Here is a 22,647-nt window from a genome sequence, read left to right on the forward strand (position 1 = left end):
GAGGGCCCTCGTGAAAATGATGAGCAAATGGTTTGTTATAATTTCCTTTACCCAGGCAGGTAATGATAATACTTCAATTTATTAAATACTTCTGTCTAATAATGCAGTTCAATTTTGAAAAACACCAGATAGGCTATCATGAATGAATGGTACAGTCTAATCATTGCCCTCATGCGATAGAGCGCTTTTTTTTTTTCGGATTTTATAGAGTGGTAATTCCACTTGAATTTTGGAGAAAACATGAGAAGCTTGGTTGTAATGGGCTGTTATGATAAAGTTATTTTGTGGAATAGATGTGGGTGTATCAGTCCTTGGGCAAAACAGTTAACTTTCAGAGTCCCTTTTCTGCACACAAGCGAACTTTCGGGAGGCCTGATTAAAGGTGGGGGGGGGGGGGACCAAGCGACGGACCCATGCAGGGGTGAATAGTAATGCTGCGTATTACTTCATTTTATGAAAACCTGCACTAGCTCCAGCTCGATGGGTCACTTGGCAGGAGTTCTACCTTTCCATTTTAGCTTTATCGCCGATATGTTCCTGACCAATCAGAGTAGTTCTAACGTCTCAGTTATTTCTTAAAGCGTGCTGGGGCTTAGGCTCGAAAAATGAATCGACCAGTCAGATGGTGCATACTTTGTATGGTAACATGAAGTTTTACACAAGCATTCGCTTATGTACACCTCATCGTCAATATCGAGAGAGACGTTGCATGAAGCCCATCACCCGCTAAGGTCACTTTAGATTATCACAGGATTATCTTAAATCTTGCTTGTAAAAGGCATTTTCCTAGAAAAATTCCACCTCGGCTTTAGCTTGCTTACTTAAAAGGGGTATCCATCGATCGGCCAGGCTGAGATGCAGTGAATACGTGACTTTCATAAACCTGGTCTGCCTGTTCTAAATATTAGGCTAAGAGTATCAAAGTGCTAGGGTATGTTATCTGAGAATTAATCAACGTTAATCCGTGGCTTTGAAAGTTACAGGTTATACAACGAGTATTTACAAACGAAGGGTCTCTTATCTGTTTCACAATTTTTGTCGTGGAAGCCATGTTGCTTTACATACTCTCCACAATTTTCATTTGTACCACCATTAGGGTGGTTTCCGTGCCACAGGGGATCCAAGGTTACAGGACTACCATCCATCCACACCCATCGATCTTCCTCCGCAATGTCAGTCATACCCACGTATATCTTATCGACGTGCTCCTTTATTAAAAGCTCGTCAAGAAAACTTAACTCTTGAGAGTCCTCAATTGAAACCAGTTCAGCACCTCCGTTTAAACAGCTGGAATTGGCTTCGAAAAATGTGACTTCCGTTTTGAACATTTTGTAGCAAAATATGTCGTTCCTTATCCAATCATCTTTGCAGCCTGGAAACGGCAAATCATATTTGCAACTTATTCTTTCGTCTAAGAAAGTAGCTGTGGTAAAAGCTTTATTACAGACGGAGATAAAATAATATGTTAGGCTGTATGAAACACGCATTTTCAAGTCGGTTCTAACTTAGGGTTTATCGGAATGACATCACCCTTAACAACAGTCTGCCTTGTTATCATATAAAACAAATATATTCCATCGTGCCTTGGATCCTAACAGAAATAGAACATAGAACACGTCAATATGTGGTAAGAACATCTGATTCAGTGAAACTCAGTTACGCCTCGCCTGCTACTTTTTTGTTCTTACCACAATTTGACATCATCATTCTGTTATCTATTACTTCGCAGTCGCACGGCAACATGAAATCTACTTGATAGTCAGTGTCTATGAAAATTGAACAGAAATGGATGTAACAACACGACAAGATGAACATATTTTTTTCTAATTCACTCAGCTGGCATGGGTTCCTTACGCAGCCTTTGACATGACTCTAGATCTTCCCAGTAAAAGAAATTCATCAATATGGCTGTACCGCATCTGTTGCTTCAATATTCCGGTTGAAAAACCATCGTCTCAAATAATTTTTCAAATTTGGGTTGTACTATTCAAATTCGTAAAGGAATGTACTCATTTTCCAGACATTACGGAGTTTCAATTGAACTTCGTCTTTGATGTAAAGTACTTCATATCCACATATAAAATACGAATTTTTCAAAACTCGATATTCAAGAACTTAGAATTGCACGTCAGTTTTGATATTGGTCAAATGATCTACTCACCAACTGCATCAGAGCACGTGGGACTTGTCCAGTTGCCGATGCAAGCACATCGTGGAGCGTTGGCTTGATCAATAGAGAAACAAGTACCACCATTCAAACAAGGAGAATAGGCGCACTGTGAAAATAAAAAAAATAGATGATGATATACAGAGAAGGAAAATTTATTTATAAAGCATTAAATACGATACAGCAAAGAAAAAACATTGTAGTTAAAAATTTATATCTGTGGATAATCAAAATTTGTTTGTAGAGGCGACAATGGCAACTTTCGGAGTTTTCATCGACATTTTCAAGTAACTCTTCGAATGGAGTTGGATTGAAAAGGGATTTCCACCTATGCACTATATATATTTCCCTCTCGGTACTTTTCTTCAGAAGTAACGACATATTGTTCAAAAACATGCATTCATTTGGGTGGCACTTGAATTGGTTTTCTCTCCTAGAATGTTTAAAAGTTTCTTCCTGTGGTGTGTACTCAATATAGTATTTGAACTGAGGCTTTCCCTAAACTTAGCCCGCGCCAACACCGCTTTCTGGCGCATGAAGCAACGTTTAAGTATCGTCAGGTTTACACTACAGTTTTCTGACATCTATATATATCGTCGTGCGGAGAAAGGCTGTTTAAGAGTAAAGTTGTGCGTTCCACCCCACAACCGAAAGACATTATCAACGTTACAGCTCCAACCCAGACCTCCAAATCCGTCGTCCTGCACATAATCTGGAGGGTTTCTCGGCTCTTATAATTTTTAAAAGTTAAGCCAACGCTAAAAAATTTCACCTTTCTCGCTCGGAAGCTCCACCCCTTTTGGCGCTGAAGAGTGTAATTTTTGATTTCATATCTCAAGATCTGACAGGATCGACGAAACGATTCATCCAGAGGCCCCAAGTTAAAAACGTCACACTTGAAACTCAAAATGCACTGCATCTGGCATTCTTGGTCACTGGCGACCAGCTCTGTCTTGACTATGGGACCTGATAAAATGTAGTCTTGCACTCTTTGGGTAAATATTACTTGCTGGGGACGATCACTTTTGCATATTTCCTCTGAAAGCAAAATTAAAATGCTTTTTATTCATTAACAGATGTGTATACAGTAATTGTGAATTCTGACTTAAGTAGGTGGAGTCCAATAAGATCCTCGTAACACAGGGTCATCGCATAATGTATGTCTATTGGTCGAAAGATTTTGAAGGAATCCAACAGAGAAGTGATGTGTAGTCCATCATTGCTTAGGGTAAATTAAAAGAAATTGACAATCAAGCTCTGGATTTTATTATCACCAGTCAAGTTAGCTGACACCATAGGCTCCTATGGTTACGTAGTTCACATGCATAAACTATTACTCAATGTACCTAACAAACTGATGGTCAAGTGATAGTATAAATAATTAACAATCTTTTCTAATTTTTTGTTGTTATGCGAATGGATGAACGCAAAGAAAAGTAGTACGTGTCCGTTTCATAAAAGTATTTACGAACACAAAGTAATACTACAACATGAAAACGCTGGACGGCAAGGTATTGGTGCAAAACCAAATTGCTCCTTAACTACACCCCCTTCCCCCGCAAATCCTATCGGCTTCGAAAGGAATAGGCCATTTCCGAATTACGTTCGGCCTCTTTTTCAAAACGAGGCCTGGTGCTCAACCATACGTATGAAAATGAGTTTTATTTGCATGTGAATGAAAATTTATTACCATACGAAAGGATGAGCCCCAGAACTCGCTTTGAAAAAAACGCTAAAGGCAATTCGGAACTGGGCTATTTGATATAAAAGGCAGAGTTTGGATCATCAGCAAATGAGACTCCAGAGAGAAAACATTTGAAGCTGAGACTTCTAACTCTAAATTATATTGTGACTTGGGGAAGCTTGGTGTTATATTTTGTCTGAATTGATCGGTTGCAACTATTCGAAACCATCATCTTTTCCAGTGATCATCAGAGTAAAAGCTGGCTTTTCGCGAAGCTTCGATAAAGGGGAATGGATTACACGTCGATAAAAAAAGAAAAGGAAAATGAAAAATAAAAGCAACAATAGCCTCAATTCAAATGGAAGGGAGACGAAAACAGTTTCTCATGGAGAAGTGCTCGAGTGAGCCGGTGATAAATAACTGAGAATTTTTCAGAAGGAGCTCAGCTCATTTTACAGAGGAGTTCAAGCTAACTGCCTAATCCGTGTTTACAAGGTTCTGCTGCGTGACTTTACTACTAACAGTAACTTTGATTTTTCACTGATCCATGCGAAACAGAAGCAACCATTAATGTGTTACTTACCGCAAAGCGTGCCATGATAGATCATCAGTATTGATAGGAGGACACATTTTTCCTGTGGATTAACGATCATTTCCCTTTAAATCCTGATGAATTAGAGACGATAAGTTTCAACCCTCGAAAACAGAATATGATCTGAATTCACTCAACCCATTGCACTTCTGTATTAAAAATTCATACGTTCACTTTAGATCAAAAGATATTCTTGGCTAGATTTGTTCAAAACATCGCTTCAGAAATATCCAGGTAATGAAATATAGATCAGGATACCGCTATGAAATTTGGATGAATTTTTTCAAACAAAGAGTTACAATTACATTAATTTGTTTGGGTTTGGTTACTCTTTTCATACATAGTTAATGCCAACGAAATGAGAACATACTATGTTCTTCAGTGTCAATATTACTTCCATTATAATCTACTCAAAATATTTACGCAAGATGAAAAAGAAAACATAATAACGACAGTAAGGCGAAATAAAAACTGACTCGACGGTAAACTTTTGAAGGTTCATTAAAGTTTAACAACTTACTGTTAAAATGAGAATAATACTTTTATGAACTATAAAATAGAGTACAAAAATCGCTGGTCATAACTCAAATGGGGCCAACTGCAAGTAATTATTTTCTATAGTCCAATGTGACCTACACTCCACATAAAAGCAACGATCTTGTGTAGAAACGAATAAGACCGAATGAAATTCCTTTTCGTTTGTCTAGAACCAACATTTTGCGATTATTGATAGAGCAGAGTGTCAAGCGCGTTTGAAATTGTAATACAGTGTATGTCAGAAAGCAAAATAGATTTTATTTGTCGACAACATCGACTACAGCACTGGCGCTTTTTTTACTCCTTTCTTATACAGCTGTTTTGAGAGAGGTTGTCTGAAAAAAGGACAAAAGTGCTCGCAACAACCTCGAAATGTAATATTGGTATCTGGTAAACAGTGGATTAAATGTGAAAAATAAATAGATAAATTCGTCAAGTCCGCCTCGTCATTACAGTGATGTTTTCTCAGATTTCCCAGAAATCCTGAGGTCAGGGAACCATTTCCCGAGAACTATCCACTTATTCGCTTTTTCCCACAACCTTTCTCGAAACAGTTGTGAACACACAGGCTTGAACCAAGCGTAAGCTACCCTTCCATATCTTAAAAAGCTGATAGCCGGAGTAAACCAGTGACCCTCTTACGAGCAGCTCAATAGTTTCATACTAACCAGTGACTAACCTTACTGTAATGGGTGCCTTTTCGATTTGCAAGTGGAGTCAATGCTGATATTGACATCCTTATGAGCACGGTTGGTAGTCCCTTTAGGTACCCAAAGTTTCTTTTACAGACATAACCGGTCAATTAAGCCAACTGGAGTGAGGCGCCAGTGGGGCTTCACGTGGGACAAACTTATATCTCCCTTTCTTAGACTTTCGGCTGAGAATTAACGATTTCTTTTCGAATGGGCAAGTTTCAAGGTTAAGCGAAAGGCAAAAAAGTTTCGACGCATCTACCCATCGAATAGTTAGTGTTAGAAAAAAGACAAAGTCTGAAACCTTGTGAGTGATCGTAAAAAGTCTTTTTTGTGTCAGTTTTCCACCTCGTCGTCTGCATCATATTTTTTTTTTAGTTTTCGTTTCGTATTCAACGAATGTTTTCGAAACTAAGTGAACTAATGTCACATGGCATGGGAGCCTCCTAGAATCAAATATCTTTTTGATTCTCTCTATATAAGAGCTCTTTAAGCGAGAGGAAAAGAGAAAACAAACAGACAAAGTCGAATTGAAATTTGAAAGTAGTTAGTTTATTTAAGTCTTTCGTGCAACCGCAAAAATAATCAAACATCTGTTATGAGCATAGCGAAATCATGGGACTGGGGTAGGGCGGTGACAACTATTGCATTTTTAAGGGTAACCATAGCATTAACATGAAATGAATGATGTTCGAATGCAGACCACTAGAGGCGACTAAGGATGATTCTTGTGTCACTTGGACCAAACATACTGCAAAACAAAGCAATCCATTATACTACAACACTAAAATGGCTACATGGGAACTTGAATGTTATCCGCAATTAGATAGGACACTATACTTTTGCTTATGAAAATACAGTTTACTCGAGCTTTCCCAGCTGATCAAGTGAATACCACAGATATTGACTGATGACAAGTATAAAATCTAAATTGAAGCACTTAAGACGAATCACTACTAATTCAATGGTTCAAGCTATAACATGAAAACCAGTTAAACATGCGTGCCAGCTAGGAACACTGACATGTTATTTAACTCGTTGCATTGATCAAGGAGCAAATTACTTATTTCCAAAACCAGGATAAAACAAGCAGCTGGTTTGTCCTTCTTTGTCTTGATAGGAGTTTAAGCCACAGGGTTCACACACGTGAGTTTTCTGGTTATGGAACGTTTGAATGGGACATTTCACTGTCAAAAGGAAGCACAAAGGTATTAAATGGAGGCAAGCCTAACAGTTTTCTTCCAAAAGCTGCAGTCTTGAAGGTCAACCACACGAACATGGTCTTTTTGTTTGATTTCTAAATTGGTTTTCTTTTCGTTGAGTGATTCTTTGAATGTGTGTCTTTTCATCATAACTATTATCATTTTTCCACGATCTATAAAATACCCGTTCGATATTTTTTTATTCTAAACAGCGGAGCTCGGAGCTAACAAGGTGTCGGAATATAATAGATTTGGAGAACAATCCTTTTGAAATTCAGTTTCGGGATGGTACAAACATTTTCCAATGTCTTTTGGTGATTTTTGCTAAATACCGACGGATGATATTGTGATGTTAGACACTTGAGTTGCAAGAGATTATTCTATGACTTACCACAACCCTCGGCGCCCTTGCCCACTACAGATCCCGGTAAACACGTAAATGAGGTATACAGATGTTTTAACGACGACTTGTCTGCAGTAACGCTGATACCATTGATGTTAATCGCAAAATTCCCCGTTGATACGTCGTACTCCAACTGAAACTTGGCGGCTTCGCTTGTTTCCTCAATGGTTGCAACCAGTGTTGACCGACTTTTTTGGATTGACACCGAAAACTGAACTTTCAATGCATTGATAACATCGCCACATGCCGATGAAGTGACGGCATAGGCTTTGCATTCATCGGAAAAGGAGCATCCTGGGATACTCATAAGTGATTTTCTTACTCCAAGTTCAATTGCTGTAATTACTCCTTGTGGATGTGGGCTTCTATGGCAAACGATGCCATAGAAAAGAAGGGAGAATTCATGTGATATTTTTCCTGGAGAAACAATTGCTGTAAAGAAAGAGATTGAAATAATATGAAGAGATGGGAGGTTTACATGATGCGAGTTATTTTTGCTGTATTTATACCTTTCCTTAGTTTATTGACTCATTACTGACATGACTACTTACTAAGTCTACTGTTTTTTTGTTTTTGTTTTTTTTTTTTTCGTAGTTTTTTACTGTTAATCTCATTATTCCTCAACTCACGCCATCTACAAATTATACATAACGATCCAATGTGGGCATAGACTGTACGTGAACGTGTTCACCAACTTTTTGCCGGCCGGAACCGGAGAGGCCATTTCACATAATTGTCTTTATACACCGAGAAAAAGAAAAAGAAAAAGAAAATTTAGAGAAAACGAGAAAACACACAATGAAAATAAGCATATTTTAAAAAAATCTTTGGCTTGGCTGTTCTGCTTGCATATAATATTGCATATAATACTTGACGAAAACTGGAGGGAGAAACTGAACTCGTAACATAACAAATCAGCGGCACAAAGGACAGCAGTAACAAAATAAAACAAACCAAAAATATCTGTAGCTTACTAGAACAGATAGGTAATCTTAGTTTGCTTATCCCGTTCCATTTCCACCTCGTGTCAGGACCACAGGTCAATCTAGTTGTTGCTTTAAATTCGAAGGAATTTCCCTCGTCGCACCTCAACGTACACAGAGCCTCGCCACCGGCCTTTTTGCATTGTTTACTGCCTTTAAATGGTTTTCCAATTCTTGGACACGCTGAAATGAAAAAGCGTGTAAGTCACACCTCATCTGAGAGGAGTCAAGACCACAGCAAAGTGGAGAGCCAGGATGTTTGGAATTTGTAGGTGATTTACGAGGCAACCATCCCAACGAAGCATAGTTGAGTAATGGACCTTTATTCTATCTGAAAGAGTACCAACCTAAAAAGAATAATTATTCTTTTGTAAGGTATTTTCAAACAAAGAGCTTCTCCAATCAGAAAACAATATCTGGAATGTCCTATCCTCCCACTATCGGAACAACTCCTCACCTTTCTCGATGCTTAGCTTCCGTTCGCAATGTTTTCCCCAGTATCCGTGTTGACAGACGCAATCATATTGGTTAATACCATCAACACAATTCCCATGTACGCAAGGATTTGTCGCACAGTCATTAATGTTGATTTTGCAGTGATCACCAGTAAATCCTGCTTCGCAAATGCAGTAATAACGGACTTCCCGGGATTCACATCTTGCAAAGTGATATGCGGATCCCCTGGTTGTTGTCTTTATGGCTGTGAAAAAGACAACTAAAGCTTTTGAACATAAAAGAGACCAGCGAGGCCAGCCCTCAACCGTCAAATGGTCCAAATATTAATCGTGAATCGTCAAATGTAAAATGCACGCTAGCACTGTAATTCGCCAAATTCTCAGAATTTCCAATTGACAGCTAAAATGGATTTAAAGGATGCTATAGATTATCATGTATACACATAGTCTGAAATTTAACCATCTGCTGTAAAGCGGCTCATTTTTAGTCGCAGCCTGTCAGGGACACAACTCATTGAGTTTGCCGAGTTGAGCTCGACTATTAATTAGCTACCTAGTTGTTTGTTTTCCATCTTATTGCTGTTGTTGTTGTTGTTGTTGTTTTAGCTGTTAGTATTACTCAAAACCCGTTAGGTATGTGATACATAATGAACCATTATTAAAAAATATTACTTATACCTTTGCAATCTGACTTAAATTTCTTTGCCACTTCTCCTCTGATTCCAAAAAGAAAATCAGTCCAACCTCTTATACTTCCAGGAATGGGCCAAGAGCAGTTCTGAGCAGCTAGCCAAATATGATCAGCTGTAGCAGCAGTGCTCCACAGGTTCACTTGGTGGAGAGTTCCAGAAAAGAACGAAGATGTATCAGCTCTTTTTTGGGAAGCAATATAAAACTTTCCCAGGGAAATCCATCCACCACCTAGCATAAGCATCCCTTTAAGAACATTGTCTTGTTTTTTTAACTCCCGCCCATCCAAATACAGCGAAACGACTCCAGTTTCTCCATCCCACACGCCTCCAACGAAATGCCATTGACCATCTGCAAGGGTACAGTTTGCGCTAATGATTTTGTCTTTCAATTTCATGCGCAATTGAGTGGCAGAATAATACAGCACTATATTTTCTTTGGCGTCTTCTTCCACGCTATATCCAAACAGAGTTCCTGACTTGACCTTGGAATCCGCCTTTAGGAACATGGCAACGGTAAAGCGAGCCATGTTGGGGATTCTGTTGTTATCCGGAAGAAGAACCATGTCGTCTGCAGTTTTCCTTTTAAAAATCAGATCAAAGTTACTGCCAAGAACTGGTAAAAAAATAAAAATAAAAATTGAGTTAATAAACAATTGCAAAGAATGATAATCGATCGATTGATCAGCTAATCGAAATGATTTTTCTGTAAAAATCTCACTATTCACGATTTCCTTTTCTTTATTTTTTTTTTCAAGAGAAGTGGAAAAATAGCAGTAGGGATGCAAAGGGTAGCAGAGCAAAAACCTTAAGTAAACTTGCAATCAATTTTAGTGATTGATCGATCATTTGAATGATCATCGATCGACCGCTTAATCAATCAAATAAATCTCATACCACAAGTCAATCATTTTTTAAACTAGCGCTTAATACGTCCTACGGTATAAATGAACAAAGGAGACAGCTCATGATACATCATTCTAGTAAGATAAATGACACTTACGGATGTCGCAATAATCCCCTGTATAAGATGGAAGACACTCGCAGGTGTAATTATTTACCGAGTCAATGCAGTATGAATTTTTAAAACATGACACTCCTCGGCAGTCATCGATGTTCTGTTCACACTGCCTTCCGGTAAAACCAGGTAGACAAGCGCATTTGAATGTACTGTTGGAACGATCGATGGTGCAATTTCCTCCATTTTGGCAAGGCCTTGATTCACATAAATCTAATTGCTTGTCGCAATTTTTCCCTCCAAATATGTCAAGACAGCTGCACTTATAACCCGGTGTCAGGTTATGACATGTTCCATTGTTTGCACAAGGGTTAAACTTGCATTCATCAATGTCATTTTCACACAAAGTTCCACCGTAGCCCTCATTGCAAATGCAAGTGAATCCATCGATGTCATCGGCACAAATTGCGGCATTCTTGCAAGGACTACTCGCACACTCATTTATACCAATTTCGCAGAGCTTACCAGTAAATCCATTAGGGCAAATACAGGTAAAATTCCTTCCACTGCTAACACAGGTTGCATCAGTAAAGCAAGGCTGAGTCCAGCATTCATTAACCACTAGTTCACATCTTTCTCCGTAATAGCCATTTCTGCACTCGCATTCAAAACCTTTGGGTGAATTGATGCAGGTCCCATCGTTTGTGCAGGTTGCTTCTTCACAGAAATCAATGAGAATTTCGCAATTTGCACCGGTGAAGCCCTCTGGACAGTAACACGAGTAGTCAACAACTTCGTCTAGGCATGTTCCGTTGTTAAAACATGGACTTAGCTTGCAGTCGTCGATATTTTCTTCACAATTTACGCCGGTGAAGCCATTGAGACAAGTGCAAACATAACCATTTACCTAGAATATTAGACAAGTTAAAAATACTGTGTATGCAGCGTCATTTTTTGGCTGCGACTCATACGCTATTCTCTGAAGTGAACTGTGGGTGATACTTAACAAAGTGAAGACACTTCTATACCTCAAAAGCGTTCCTAGCGTCCACCTGAATACCCATGGATGGAAACAACCGTATAGCTATTAAAAAGCGCGACTTTTTCGTGAATTAATTTGTTTGTTGGTTGTTCTTATTACAAATAAAAATCCTCAGAAAGGGACGAGAAGCTGGTGCAAAATTCCAAGATATTGGGAAAGCAAATCGTGTCTAAGTTCATGGAAGGCATTTGTAACTTATGGAAGGGCCAAATAATGCTATTTTTTTTTCTTTGGATATATCAACAAAGTTGAAATGGTAAATTGGCCACCGTAATGATTACAAAAGCTGACGTTTCGAACGTTAGCCCTTCGTCGGAGCGAATGCAGCCCCCACCGACGCAGCCCCAAACAGTTTCTTTCGAAACTATCAGCCTCTATTTTTTTTTCCTTCCCAGATATTTTGAAATGAACACGTTGGCAGTGGCCTTTCCTTCTTTACTTAATAATACTCCATAATGACAGATATTAGATCTGAGCCCACGTAAAAGCGGTTTTGTTTAAAGGTGCATGAAATCGAGTCACTCGAGCCAAAGGCTTTGTAAATTCTCAAAGGTATCACTGTATATTTCAAAACAACTCGCATTTTCCGCTATGTTTTTTTCTTTTATCGACAATCTGAAGCATTCAAAATATAGCAATGGTTACACATTGTATTGCATTTGGATGCAACAACCGGAGCGATAAACCACATTGCGAGCATCTTTCGTGGCATTCGCTGCAATTGAACAAGAAGAAACTTGTGGCGACTTGGCTAGTCAAGATCAAACGGGAAAACACACCCGTAAGTAAAAATTCCTATTAAACAGTGAACATTTTGAAAAGTAAGGCTTTTCCAAGTCATTTGCTGGCCGGAAAGTAAGTCTTAAGTCAGACTCAGTTCCGACAATATTCAGTTTCTCCGAACAGAAAACCAAAAGGAAGGCCCCGAAGGAAAGACGTTCGATTGATGATGACTTTCCGGCCAGCATATGACTTAGAAAAGCATTCCTTTTCAAAATGTTCACTGCATAAAAAGGAATTTTTACTCACGGGCGTGTTTTCCCGTTTGATCTAGACCAGTCAAGTCGGCAGAAGTTTCTTGTTGTTCAGTGCATAGTTAGTAGAGGGGACTACCTCTACTAACTATGTTCAGTGGCAGTGAATTCCACGAAAGATGCTTGCAATGTGGTTTACCGCTCCGGTTGTTGCATCCGAATGCAATACAATGTCTAACCATTGCTATCTTTGCCTTTTGAATGCTTCAGATTGTCGATCAAAGTAAAAAAAAAGCGTGAAATGCGAGTTGTTTTGAATATACAGTGATAACTTTGAGAATTTACCAAACCTTTGACGCAAGTGCCTCGATTCCGTGCATCTTTAAACAAAACCGCTTTTATGCGGGCTCAGATCTGATATGTGCCATTAAAGCAAATTGTCACTGGAATTACTCGAGAACTGAATGATTAATGAGAAATTTTAGGTAAGTTTCAGTTTCTCCCTGATTAGTCACAAATGAAAACAAAACCACCGTCGATAGCTTTTAGATTTATTTTGTTCAAGTTGGGAGCACTTGGAAGCTTCGATCCACTTGAGGCTATAGATTAATTTGGGCTTACAACATATTCTATGGCAGTCATTAATTTTCATATATAACTTTTAAAACTTACTTTGTCATGACAAGATCCTCCAAATAGACAAGGGGAGGAGTCGCATTCGTTCATTTCGAATTCGCAATGTTGTCCAAAATATCCAGGAGAACAGTCGCAGTCATAAGTATTTATTCCGTCTCTACAAATACCCCCATTCAGACATACGTCTTCAAAGCAGTCGATAACATCTTTTTCACAGTGTAATCCCACGAAGCCATCGGGACATTCGCAAATGTAACTATTTAATTTGTCAATGCATGTTCCATTGTTTAAACATGGAGAACTCAGACAGTCATCTTTATCATAAGCACAATCCCCACCCGTATAACCATCAATGCAGGCACACTCATATCGTCCCAAAAGGTCCACACAAGTTCCTTCGTGAAGACATGGGTTTGAACTGCATTCATCAAGATCGATTTCGCAGTTGATGCCAGTGAATCCAAAGGGACACTCGCAGGTGTAGTCATTCACACGGTCAGTGCATATACCTTTGTTCAGACAAGGTGAGCTTTTGCAGTCATCTACATCGATTTCGCAAAGAGAACCCTCGAAACCATCCCTACACTGGCAACTAAAGGAGTTAATATAATCAGAACATGTTCCATTGTTGGAACAAGGCGTTGCTTCGCATTCATCTATATCTATGTTGCAATCCTTTCCAGTGTAACCTGGAGGGCAGCGGCAGGTAAAGTTATTGACTTCATCGCGACAGATGGCATTGTTGGAACAAGGGTTGGACGCGCAATCGTCTAAGTTATTTTCACAGTTCAATCCGTCAAATCCCGGCCTACATTTGCACATGAAGCCATCACCTGTAGCAATGCAAGTCCCGTTATTCTCACATACTTTCAGGAGACAGTCATCCGTCTTGAATTCGCATGCTTTACCGATAAAACCGCTTTCGCAACGACAATAAAACTCGTTAACATCATCGATGCACGTGGAATTATTAATGCAAGGATTATCCGCACAGTCATCGATATTTATCTCGCATTGACTTCCTTTAAACCCTTCCGTGCAGGCGCACTCATAGCTGTTGGTGCCATCGATACACTTGGCCCCATTCTGACACGGAAGAGATGCACATGCCTCAAGTTTGTCTTCGCAGTTAGTGCCTTGAAACCCCCTTGGGCAGACACATTCATATCCGTTTGATTTCCTTATGCACGTTGCATCATTTAGACACGGCAATGCGTTGCATTCATCAATCTCTACGTCACAAATCACGCCGGTAAAACCCGTCTCGCAGATACAGGTAAAGCTGCCTGGGATATTGTTACATGTTGAGTCATGAACGCACGGTGATGACTTACATTCATCGATGTCGTTTTCGCAGTTGACACCCTCAAATCCTTGTGGGCAGGAGCACCTAAAGCCATTCAAAAGATCATAACAGGTTCCATTGTTGAGGCATGGCTCATGTTGACAGTCATCTACGTTTATTTCACAATTCTTTCCGGCTAATCCAGGTGGACATAAACATAGGTAGTCAGCCACCAGTCCTTTACATGTTGAGTTGTTTATGCACGGACTTGAATCACACTCGTTTATTTCTGCGGAAAAATAGAACACCCACACATAAGAGAAAAGCGCATTTTAGTAAAACAGCACAACTGTGGTAACTGTATATTTTTAATGAAGGTTCAAGTAAATGGTCTTCCTCACACTGCAATAATATTCAAGGTCTAAAGAGTGAGGTCAATGAGATTTCTTATCGTTTCATACTGAAGAACGCATAGATTCTATATTCAGATATTTTCCTTTGAAAGCGACGAAGAAATAATGCTAAAATGGTCTCCACACTCCCCAATGGTAACTACGAATTAATCATGAATGTCAGCCAAAAAGCTACGGCTCTAAATGTTCAACTCACCTACGCAGTCCTGACGACTCCTTGATCCGTTTTTCCGTGTTTCAGTGGTACCAGGACAGAAAAGACAGCTGCGGCTTTCTTCGTGTGACTGATAAGAACGTCTGTTACATAGAGTACAAGGCTCTAGTCCAGTACTTGAGAAGGACCCCGCTGGACAAGCAACTGCAAAAATAACAAAGGCTTTTAGTAACTTTAAACAAAGTCATAACTGTGTATGCATGAGTTTCAGCGTCAGTAAACAACGAGCATAAAACAAGATAAAAAAATTCGAAAAAGGTACAATTTTTAAGAGCACAAAGTTCGTCAATAGAAAAGCGATGGTGTGAGAGCAGATACAAACAGAGGAAAAGAAAAGCTATAGAATACAATACAGCTGTCAACTACTATAATCTTTGGCTGACTCGATAATTTTTACCATAATTGAATACAGAAAATGTTAAATTTCCTCTAGATCGAAAACAAGCCTAATGGTCTCCTTCACTCTTGAAGGATAATGATATTGTGTCTTTCCCGTTTAGGACATAAGTGCAGTATTCATAACATGGTAAATTATCGATTTACACTCACTTTTTCCATAAATTTGTTTTGTCTACTTAGTATCTTATAACAGTTATGAGTTTTCTGAGCTGAAAGATATTTACCACCACACTTTGAAGAGCTGTTGGAGCCCTCAAATGAAGTTGTTTGCCCTTCCATACATTTTTTACAAACTTTTTGTCCTTCTTCCTCCTGATAAAACCCTTTTTCACATAACATGCAGGGCTCTAGACCAGTGGGCGAAAATGTACCAGCTCTACACAGGGCTTCGAAAAAATCAAATAAACATAATGTTATGCTGAGATAGACCAAAGGGCATTTTTAAATTCCAAAACTGGACGGCTTATAAAATGTCTTCTTTGTCTCATGATGAGATATCTTGTGCATCCAAATGAATTCTCTAAACCTTAGTTTTAGATTAAAACAACAGTCGCCACTAACACAGCAGAGATGCATGCGGCTAAAGCAAAGCAAAGAAGACTTTTCTTGATCTGTATGGGTGGTTATCGTTGGATTGATAAACATCAGATTGTTTGAAGACGTCCACAGAGTTTGGACATTAAGAGGGTACTTTTGCAAAAGGTCTTAAAAGTTTGACCAGTGGAAAGAGATGCATAAGATAACCCCAACGATCATGCATGCATGCATGCATGCCACGAAGACGTTATCAGATCACACTGTATATTGCCATTTTGTTTTAAGTTTTTCAGTTGTACGTTTCGGGTGATTTGAGTCAAACACAAATGGTTTGACGTGAAAGTATAAAATAATTCCCTGTGATTGCGGTAACGCCGTTTTCGGCACGAAAGCAATTTATTTTAGTTTTTGTACTGTTTAAAAAGAAAAAAAAGCAAAAACCCCATCCCGTAACTATTACCCACTCACATTTTTGTTACCTTACCAAGGCAACTTGAGCTGTTGTCTGTCCTTGACTCCGTTGTTGAAGTGCCATTTGGACATTGGAGGCACCTTGTCTGAGCGTCTCTTTCCTGGTAGGTTCCTGCTGGGCAATCATTGCATGTACCGCTTCCTTTGTCTAAATAGGTGCCAGACGTACAGTTTACTACAAAAAATTTTAAAAAAGGATCAGAAATAACGACTTAATAGCGAATTTTCCGAAACCAACATTCAATGTAAAGTTTCGGCTATGAATTTAGGCTTCTTGCATAGAACAATTCATCTACCCCGGAGTTTACGAGGCATGAATGACAAGAACGTTCCCTTTGTTACGTTGTGGATTCATACAACAGTCCTCTTTATTTCAAACAATGGGTTCATTATGGGACCGGAGTTTTTATTAATTTCTATCAAACTTTTCAATAAAAGAAATTATGCATTTTCTTCATGTATAAAAAAGAATGCTATTAGTAACAATTCATTGAGGCTGGACTATCGGTTGTAGTTTGTGAAATTAAAAAAGTGCTTATTATTTTTTTCATACAAATAAGTACTTTATCTTAAATTCTCAGCTTACTATTCAGTTTCGTAAAATAACCGAACTAAGTGAGCTAGAGAGCACAAATATAATAATCTTAACGGCAGTCAACGAGCGTTAAAAAAACTGCTACTTACGACAAAATCCATCTCTGAAAGTTTGTCCTTTGGCGCACTCCTTTTCGGGTTCAGAAAAGTTTAAGGAATTTTTATCCGGAAGGATTTTCTTTCCATCTAATGTTATAGGAATGCTTTCCTTATCCAAAGCCTCTGTGATCTGAGAACTAATGTTTTGCGTGATTCGCACTCCTTTGTCTCCTAGTTTTATCTTGCTTTCTTTGGTATCGTCTGTGACAACGTCCCCAAGGTAAACTACAAGAATGTAGGAGAGTTACTTTTGGCCTCAAAACTCGAACACATCATAAATACAGTTTAGAATTAACGAGGCATCCTTTGTAAGATAAATGTCTTTTAAAATTGAAAATATAGGTGGGTTGGAAATCAGCCCTTGACCTTGTAAGGTACAGACCCTAGAATGCATTCTTTAAACGGAACTTCCCGTGCACGTGTTATTTTTGATCACCTGCTTAATATCGAATGCTTGGATCTTAATAATGACATGAATTGACCGCCCAGTTTCAAGTCTTTTCATACTCACCTGCAATTTCAAAAGTTATTTTTGTAACTGGAACTGCCCGCCGGACTCTTCTGTGAATCGTATCATCAACTGCTGCAATGGAAAGAAAATACAAAAAATCAAAATTAATGATAGAAATCACGTAGCGAAAGCAAACGGCGATGACAGATTTAAATCATAATTTCTCCCTGCTTTTATTCGAATTTTTTTTAGCTTATTTTTTTGTTGTTGTTGTTTTGTTGTTGTTTTTTTTTTTTCTTGTTTTTCACAACGCCATCAATCGTTTAATTATTTCCATTTAATAATGATATGTCGTCCCTTTAAATTCGTACTTTAACCCTCGTAAAATCCAAAAATTACAGTTACAGGGACAACAATGATACAATAAAGTTTATGATAATGATAGCGAGAACAAGTTTTGTTGATTACGCATGATTAAGTTGATGACGACGAAACGAATAATAGCTACATGTAACTCGATATTCAGCTAGTTTTCCTTTTCCATTAACTCGGCAAGGAAAAGGTCGATTGTGATTTATCTCAGCGAATGAAGCAAAGTAGGCGAAGCAGGTCAAATAAAAAGCGCAACCTGTAGGTAATTATGAAATTGATTTATCACCACACCTGAATCTCTTCTGTTCCTATTTGGTTTGATGTCAACGAGAGAGCACGTCACAATCACATTTTCAGCTTTGCATTTATCACGAAACGCCTTCTCCCGGCAAACCCTGTTAATCTGAACAGTACTGTTTAGAATCTTGATAAACTGTTCCTTGATTTGTGATCTTGTTGCAGGATTCGAGCAATCTCCAGCATAGTAATGCAATTCGCCTTTTCTCCTTGCTTTGTTTGGCTGAGCTGCCTCTGCACAGAGGAAATGAAAGCACTTTCTGTGCGTAAAGATATTGATTTCCGTTCCCTGTATTAAATTAGAATACTGATAGTTGTTTACTAACAAAAACTTCCTAAATAAGGAGAATCTGATGGGAAAGGGAACTTCCCTAGATCTTTTGTGGCATGCAGAAGTCTTGAAAACGATCGAGGGTAAAGGCGATGGTTACAATGACAACCACGAAGACAAAATATTTGGTATTAGTTTAGGTGGCCTCTTATTTCTGTGGTACAGCTTTATAAGCGTATCATCCACTTCCTATGATTTGCATTGCCTTCAAATATTTTACGAACCGTTGATCACATTAGTAAACCAAGAGCTCTCAAACATTTTCTTTACATCCATTTTGTCATGGATGATAGGATGGATGATGCGCAGGTCTAAAAGGAAAAGAGTATTCTGCAACCTATCAGAGAAGAAATTACGTATGATGCACGATCCTCGCAGTAGATAGCGCTATTTAAGCAATAGCGAAAATCAGGCCTGAGAAAATCAGGCCTGTACGGGATTCGAACCACTGACCTCTGCGATACTAGTGCAGCGCTCTACCAATTGAGCTAACAAGCCAACTGGGAGCAGGCCGTTAAGTTGATTCGTAATACACCCGTGAAAGTGATAAGTCAGATACAATGAAATATATGAAGTTCATATATTTTAAACTGCGGTATTAGATACGTATGATGCACGATCCTCGCAGTAGATAGGGCTATTTAAGCAACAGCGAAAATCACACCTGAAAAATCAAGCCTGTACGGGATTCGAACCACTAACCTCTGTGATACTAGTGCAGCGCTCTACCAATTGAGCTAACAAGCCAACTGGGAGCAGGCCGTTAAAGTTGCTTCGTAATAAACCCATGAAAGTGATAAATCAGATACAATGAAATATATGAAGCTCATATACTTTGAACTGCGGCATTAGATACGTGTGATGCACGATCCTCGCAGTAGATAGCGCTATTAAAGCAATAACGAAAATCAGACCTGAGAAAATCAGGCCTGTACGGGATTCGAACCACTAACCTCTGTGATACTAGTGCAGCGCTCTCCCAATTGAGCTAACAAGCCAACTGGCAGCAGGCCGTTAAGTTGCTTCGTAATAGACCCGTGAAAGTGATAAATCAGATACAATGAAATATATGAAGTTCATATCTTTTGAACTGCAGTATTAGATACGTATGATGTACGATCCTCGCAGTAGATAGCGCTATTTAAGCAATAGCGAAAATCAGTCCTTAAATAAATTAGGCCTGTACGGGATTCGAACCACTGACCTCTGTGATACTAGTGCAGCGCTGTACCTATTCAGCTAACAAGCCAACTGGGAGCAGGCCGTTAAGTTGATTCGTAATAAACCCGTGCAAGTGATAAATCAGATACAATGAAATATATGAAGCTCATATATTTTGAACTGTGGTATTAGATACGTATGATGCACGATCCTCGCAGTAGATAGCGCTATTTAAGCAATAGCGAAAATCAGACCTGAGAAAATCAGGCCTGTACGGGATTCAAACCACTGACCTCTGCGATACTAGTGCAGCGCTCTACCAATTAAGCTCACAAGCCAACTGGGAGCAGGCCGTTAAGTTGCTTAGTAATAAACCCGTGAAAGTGATAAATCAGATACAATGAAATATATGAAGCTCATATATTTTGAACTGCAGTATTAGATACGTATGATGCACGATCCTCGCAGTAGATAGCGCTATTTAAGCAATAGCGAAAATCAGACCTGAAAAAATCAGGCCTTCAAAATATATGAACTTCATATATTTCATTGTATCGGATTTATCACTTCCATGGGTTTATTAGGAATCAACTTAACGGCCTGCTCCCAGTTGGCTGGTTAGCTCAATTGGTAGAGCGCTGCACTAGTATCGCAGAGGTCAGTGGCTGGAATCCCGTACAGGCCTGATTTATTTCAGGTCTGATTTTCGCTATTGCTTAAATAGCCCTATCTACTGCGAGGATCGTGCATCATACGTATCTAATACCGCAGTTCAAAATATATGAGCTTCATATATTTCATTGTATCAGAGAAGAAATTGTTCCTTGTTTTATGCTCCATACGTTTTACTCACTTGAACAATCTGGCCAGTGCTTACGCGGCCACCACATTCCACTTCCAGTGCAAAACCAAGTAGACTCTCTAAAATCCTCAAGAAAATCCCATTGGTCATTGCAGAACGGACTGCAAAAGTGCCCAAAAACCCAGTTATCGCAGGCCATCGCTCCATTCTTCGGTGGCTTCTTTTTTGGACATTCTAGAGCTTAAAAAATAAAATATGAATTTACATAAAAGAAAATCAAAGGAAATTGGATTTCTTTCGTTTCAAACACAAATGCGTTCTTATTATTTTTGTATCTGCTCATCCACTGCGCGAACCATAAAGTGCAAACCTCCCTATTGGAGAGTTGAGAGAATACTAATTCTTGGTAAATGATCTTACTGGAAAGGTTTCAGACGAATTATGTTTTGGAGAGAGCAGAAAGAGGACAAATTCAGCGACTTAATTTCGAAAAGTTTTGTTTCAAAGAACGGTGGCCGCCTAAGCCTAAAGTTACCACTTATTTGTGGTCTATGACTCTTTTAATAACGTCGCTAACTGAAGAAGGCTTTGTTAAAAATCCTCCTCAACTTAAATTTCCAACCCAACCTTAGAGTCACCATTGTATAACCTCGCCAAAAATGTAAGGGAGTAGAGAAATGCATATGCACTCCACATCTCCACATACTGAATGCCCTGTATTTTCTGCACCCCCAGATACGATTAGTTACTCACGTTTAACATTTAATGTGAATTTGCAGATGGCTGGTTTGTTACTTGGGTTTTTATCATACGCAGTACAATGTACGTTCCAAGTTCCCCAGTAAAAGTCTGCTGATTCATTGTGGCTGCAGCTTATGATCAGTGGTTCGTTGCTGTTGTCTTTAAATTTTGGTTGTTTCCACTTCACTGTTGTAACCCATCCCGTAGCCTTAACTTCCTGGTCAGGAGGGCAGTAGACAACTTCGGGTCCCTTATTATCTGCAAGAAAGAGAGCATGTATTCTAAATTCTGTTTGTATCTAACGATCCTAAGAGAAAATGACAATTGGACTGAAACGTTTGGCACGATGACTTATAACTTAAACCATTACGTAACACAAACCTTCAACAGTTATTTTAAAGGAACATTTTGCCACATTTCCCGATGAATCCACGGCGGTGTAAGCTACTTTTGTGGTGTGGTGAAAAGAAAAGGGTGGATGAATACCCTTCGGTGACACAGTTACTTTCGGTTCAATACGACTATTGTCAGATACAACAGGAATTGTCCAATTTGCTTCTGCGCGTCCTCCTTCGTCCAGGCCAACAGCAATGTCCAAGGGACAGCTTTCAAATACTGGCCGTGTAATATCTGAAAAAAGGTTTGAAATTTCATGAAAAAATGACAAAGAATAACTAACCGAGGGCGACAACCAGTGAAATAAAGAAGGATCTACACTGTTTGATGGCGGTGCGTATAATAAAACCTTAACAGTTAGAAGGAGAAAACTGGGTTCCATCGCTATGCCAAGTTATAAATAAGTCCTGGCCAGTCACGTATGGCGTTCGATGTTCGTTTTTGATTTTCTTTAAATATAAAATTGAAATGTTTTGTAGTCTATGAAAAACAGTCCGAGCCGTATAATTTGATTTCTTGAAATACACTTTCCTCGTATCACCAGATTAACTCACCCTTGCATTTAAAAGATGGGTCGTCTCCCACGTCCCATTTTCCATCAAGTCCGCAATGTACTTTCTCTGCTCCTTCTTCCAGCTTATAACCATGCTTGCACTCAAAATAACAGTCGGTGCCACTGACAGGAGATATTATACACATGAAAGGATACACAATGCCAAACTTTGGCACGTCCAGTTTAGTGCATCTGCGAACTGGGTAAAAGTGACAAGTGCAAAGGTCATTTTCATCACCTACTTACAAGCAGTTTTGATATAATATAATATATATATTGTGGGAGGAAAAAGACAAGTAAACTACAAGTTCATCCTTACAAGCCTGTTTCGTGGTCGCCCACTCATCAGGGGATTTAATGAGAATAAACTTTACCATTGCTTATATACAATATAATTTGCATGATCTAACTAGTCTATTTTATGCAGCGCGAAATTGACAGTTTAGTTGTTGCGTAAGAGGTCTTTGCCTCTGTGTCGGCAAGAAGACACGAGTTCATTACGTTTGTTTAGTGTTGA

At 39.0% G+C, this 22,647-nt stretch overlaps 2 protein-coding genes across 8 annotated transcripts in view; both read right to left on the reverse strand.

Annotated features, from left to right (window-relative positions):
- Positions 1-934: 934 nt before the first annotated feature.
- Positions 935-6,059, reverse strand: LOC111331715 (brevican core protein). The gene is made up of 4 exons (XM_022936886.2): positions 4,435-6,059; positions 2,940-3,205; positions 2,162-2,276; positions 935-1,372 (listed from the first exon to the last, which is right to left on the reverse strand). The coding sequence occupies exons 1-4, from the start codon at positions 4,502-4,504 to the stop codon at positions 978-980; spliced, it is 846 nt and encodes a 281-aa protein (XP_022792621.2). The 5' UTR covers positions 4,505-6,059; the 3' UTR covers positions 935-977.
- Positions 6,060-6,202: 143 nt separating this feature from the next.
- LOC111331709 (uncharacterized) overlaps positions 6,203-22,647 on the reverse strand; it is a 52,001-nt gene continuing 35,556 nt past the window's right edge. For 3 of the 7 annotated variants that reach the window (XM_022936875.2, XM_088755255.1, XM_022936876.2), the window contains 17 exons: positions 22,132-22,329; positions 21,563-21,811; positions 21,194-21,439; positions 20,492-20,680; positions 18,141-18,380; positions 17,538-17,609; positions 17,018-17,251; positions 16,347-16,508; positions 15,550-15,711; positions 14,909-15,070; positions 13,051-14,588; positions 10,408-11,269; positions 9,394-10,020; positions 8,718-8,960; positions 8,252-8,443; positions 7,266-7,709; positions 6,203-6,859 (listed from right to left, as the gene is read on the reverse strand). In XM_022936875.2, the coding sequence (XP_022792610.2) occupies positions 6,732-6,859; positions 7,266-7,709; positions 8,252-8,443; positions 8,718-8,960; positions 9,394-10,020; positions 10,408-11,269; positions 13,051-14,588; positions 14,909-15,070; positions 15,550-15,711; positions 16,347-16,508; positions 17,018-17,251; positions 17,538-17,609; positions 18,141-18,380; positions 20,492-20,680; positions 21,194-21,439; positions 21,563-21,811; positions 22,132-22,329 (5,948 nt within the window). In that variant the 3' untranslated portion in view covers positions 6,203-6,731. The other 4 variants (XM_022936877.2, XM_088755256.1, XM_088755257.1 and 1 more) reach the window with 4 other exon arrangements.

The sequence above is a fragment of the Stylophora pistillata genome, chromosome 3, assembly GCF_964205215.1.
Source record: "Stylophora pistillata chromosome 3, jaStyPist1.2, whole genome shotgun sequence".
NCBI lineage: Eukaryota > Metazoa > Cnidaria > Anthozoa > Scleractinia > Pocilloporidae > Stylophora > Stylophora pistillata.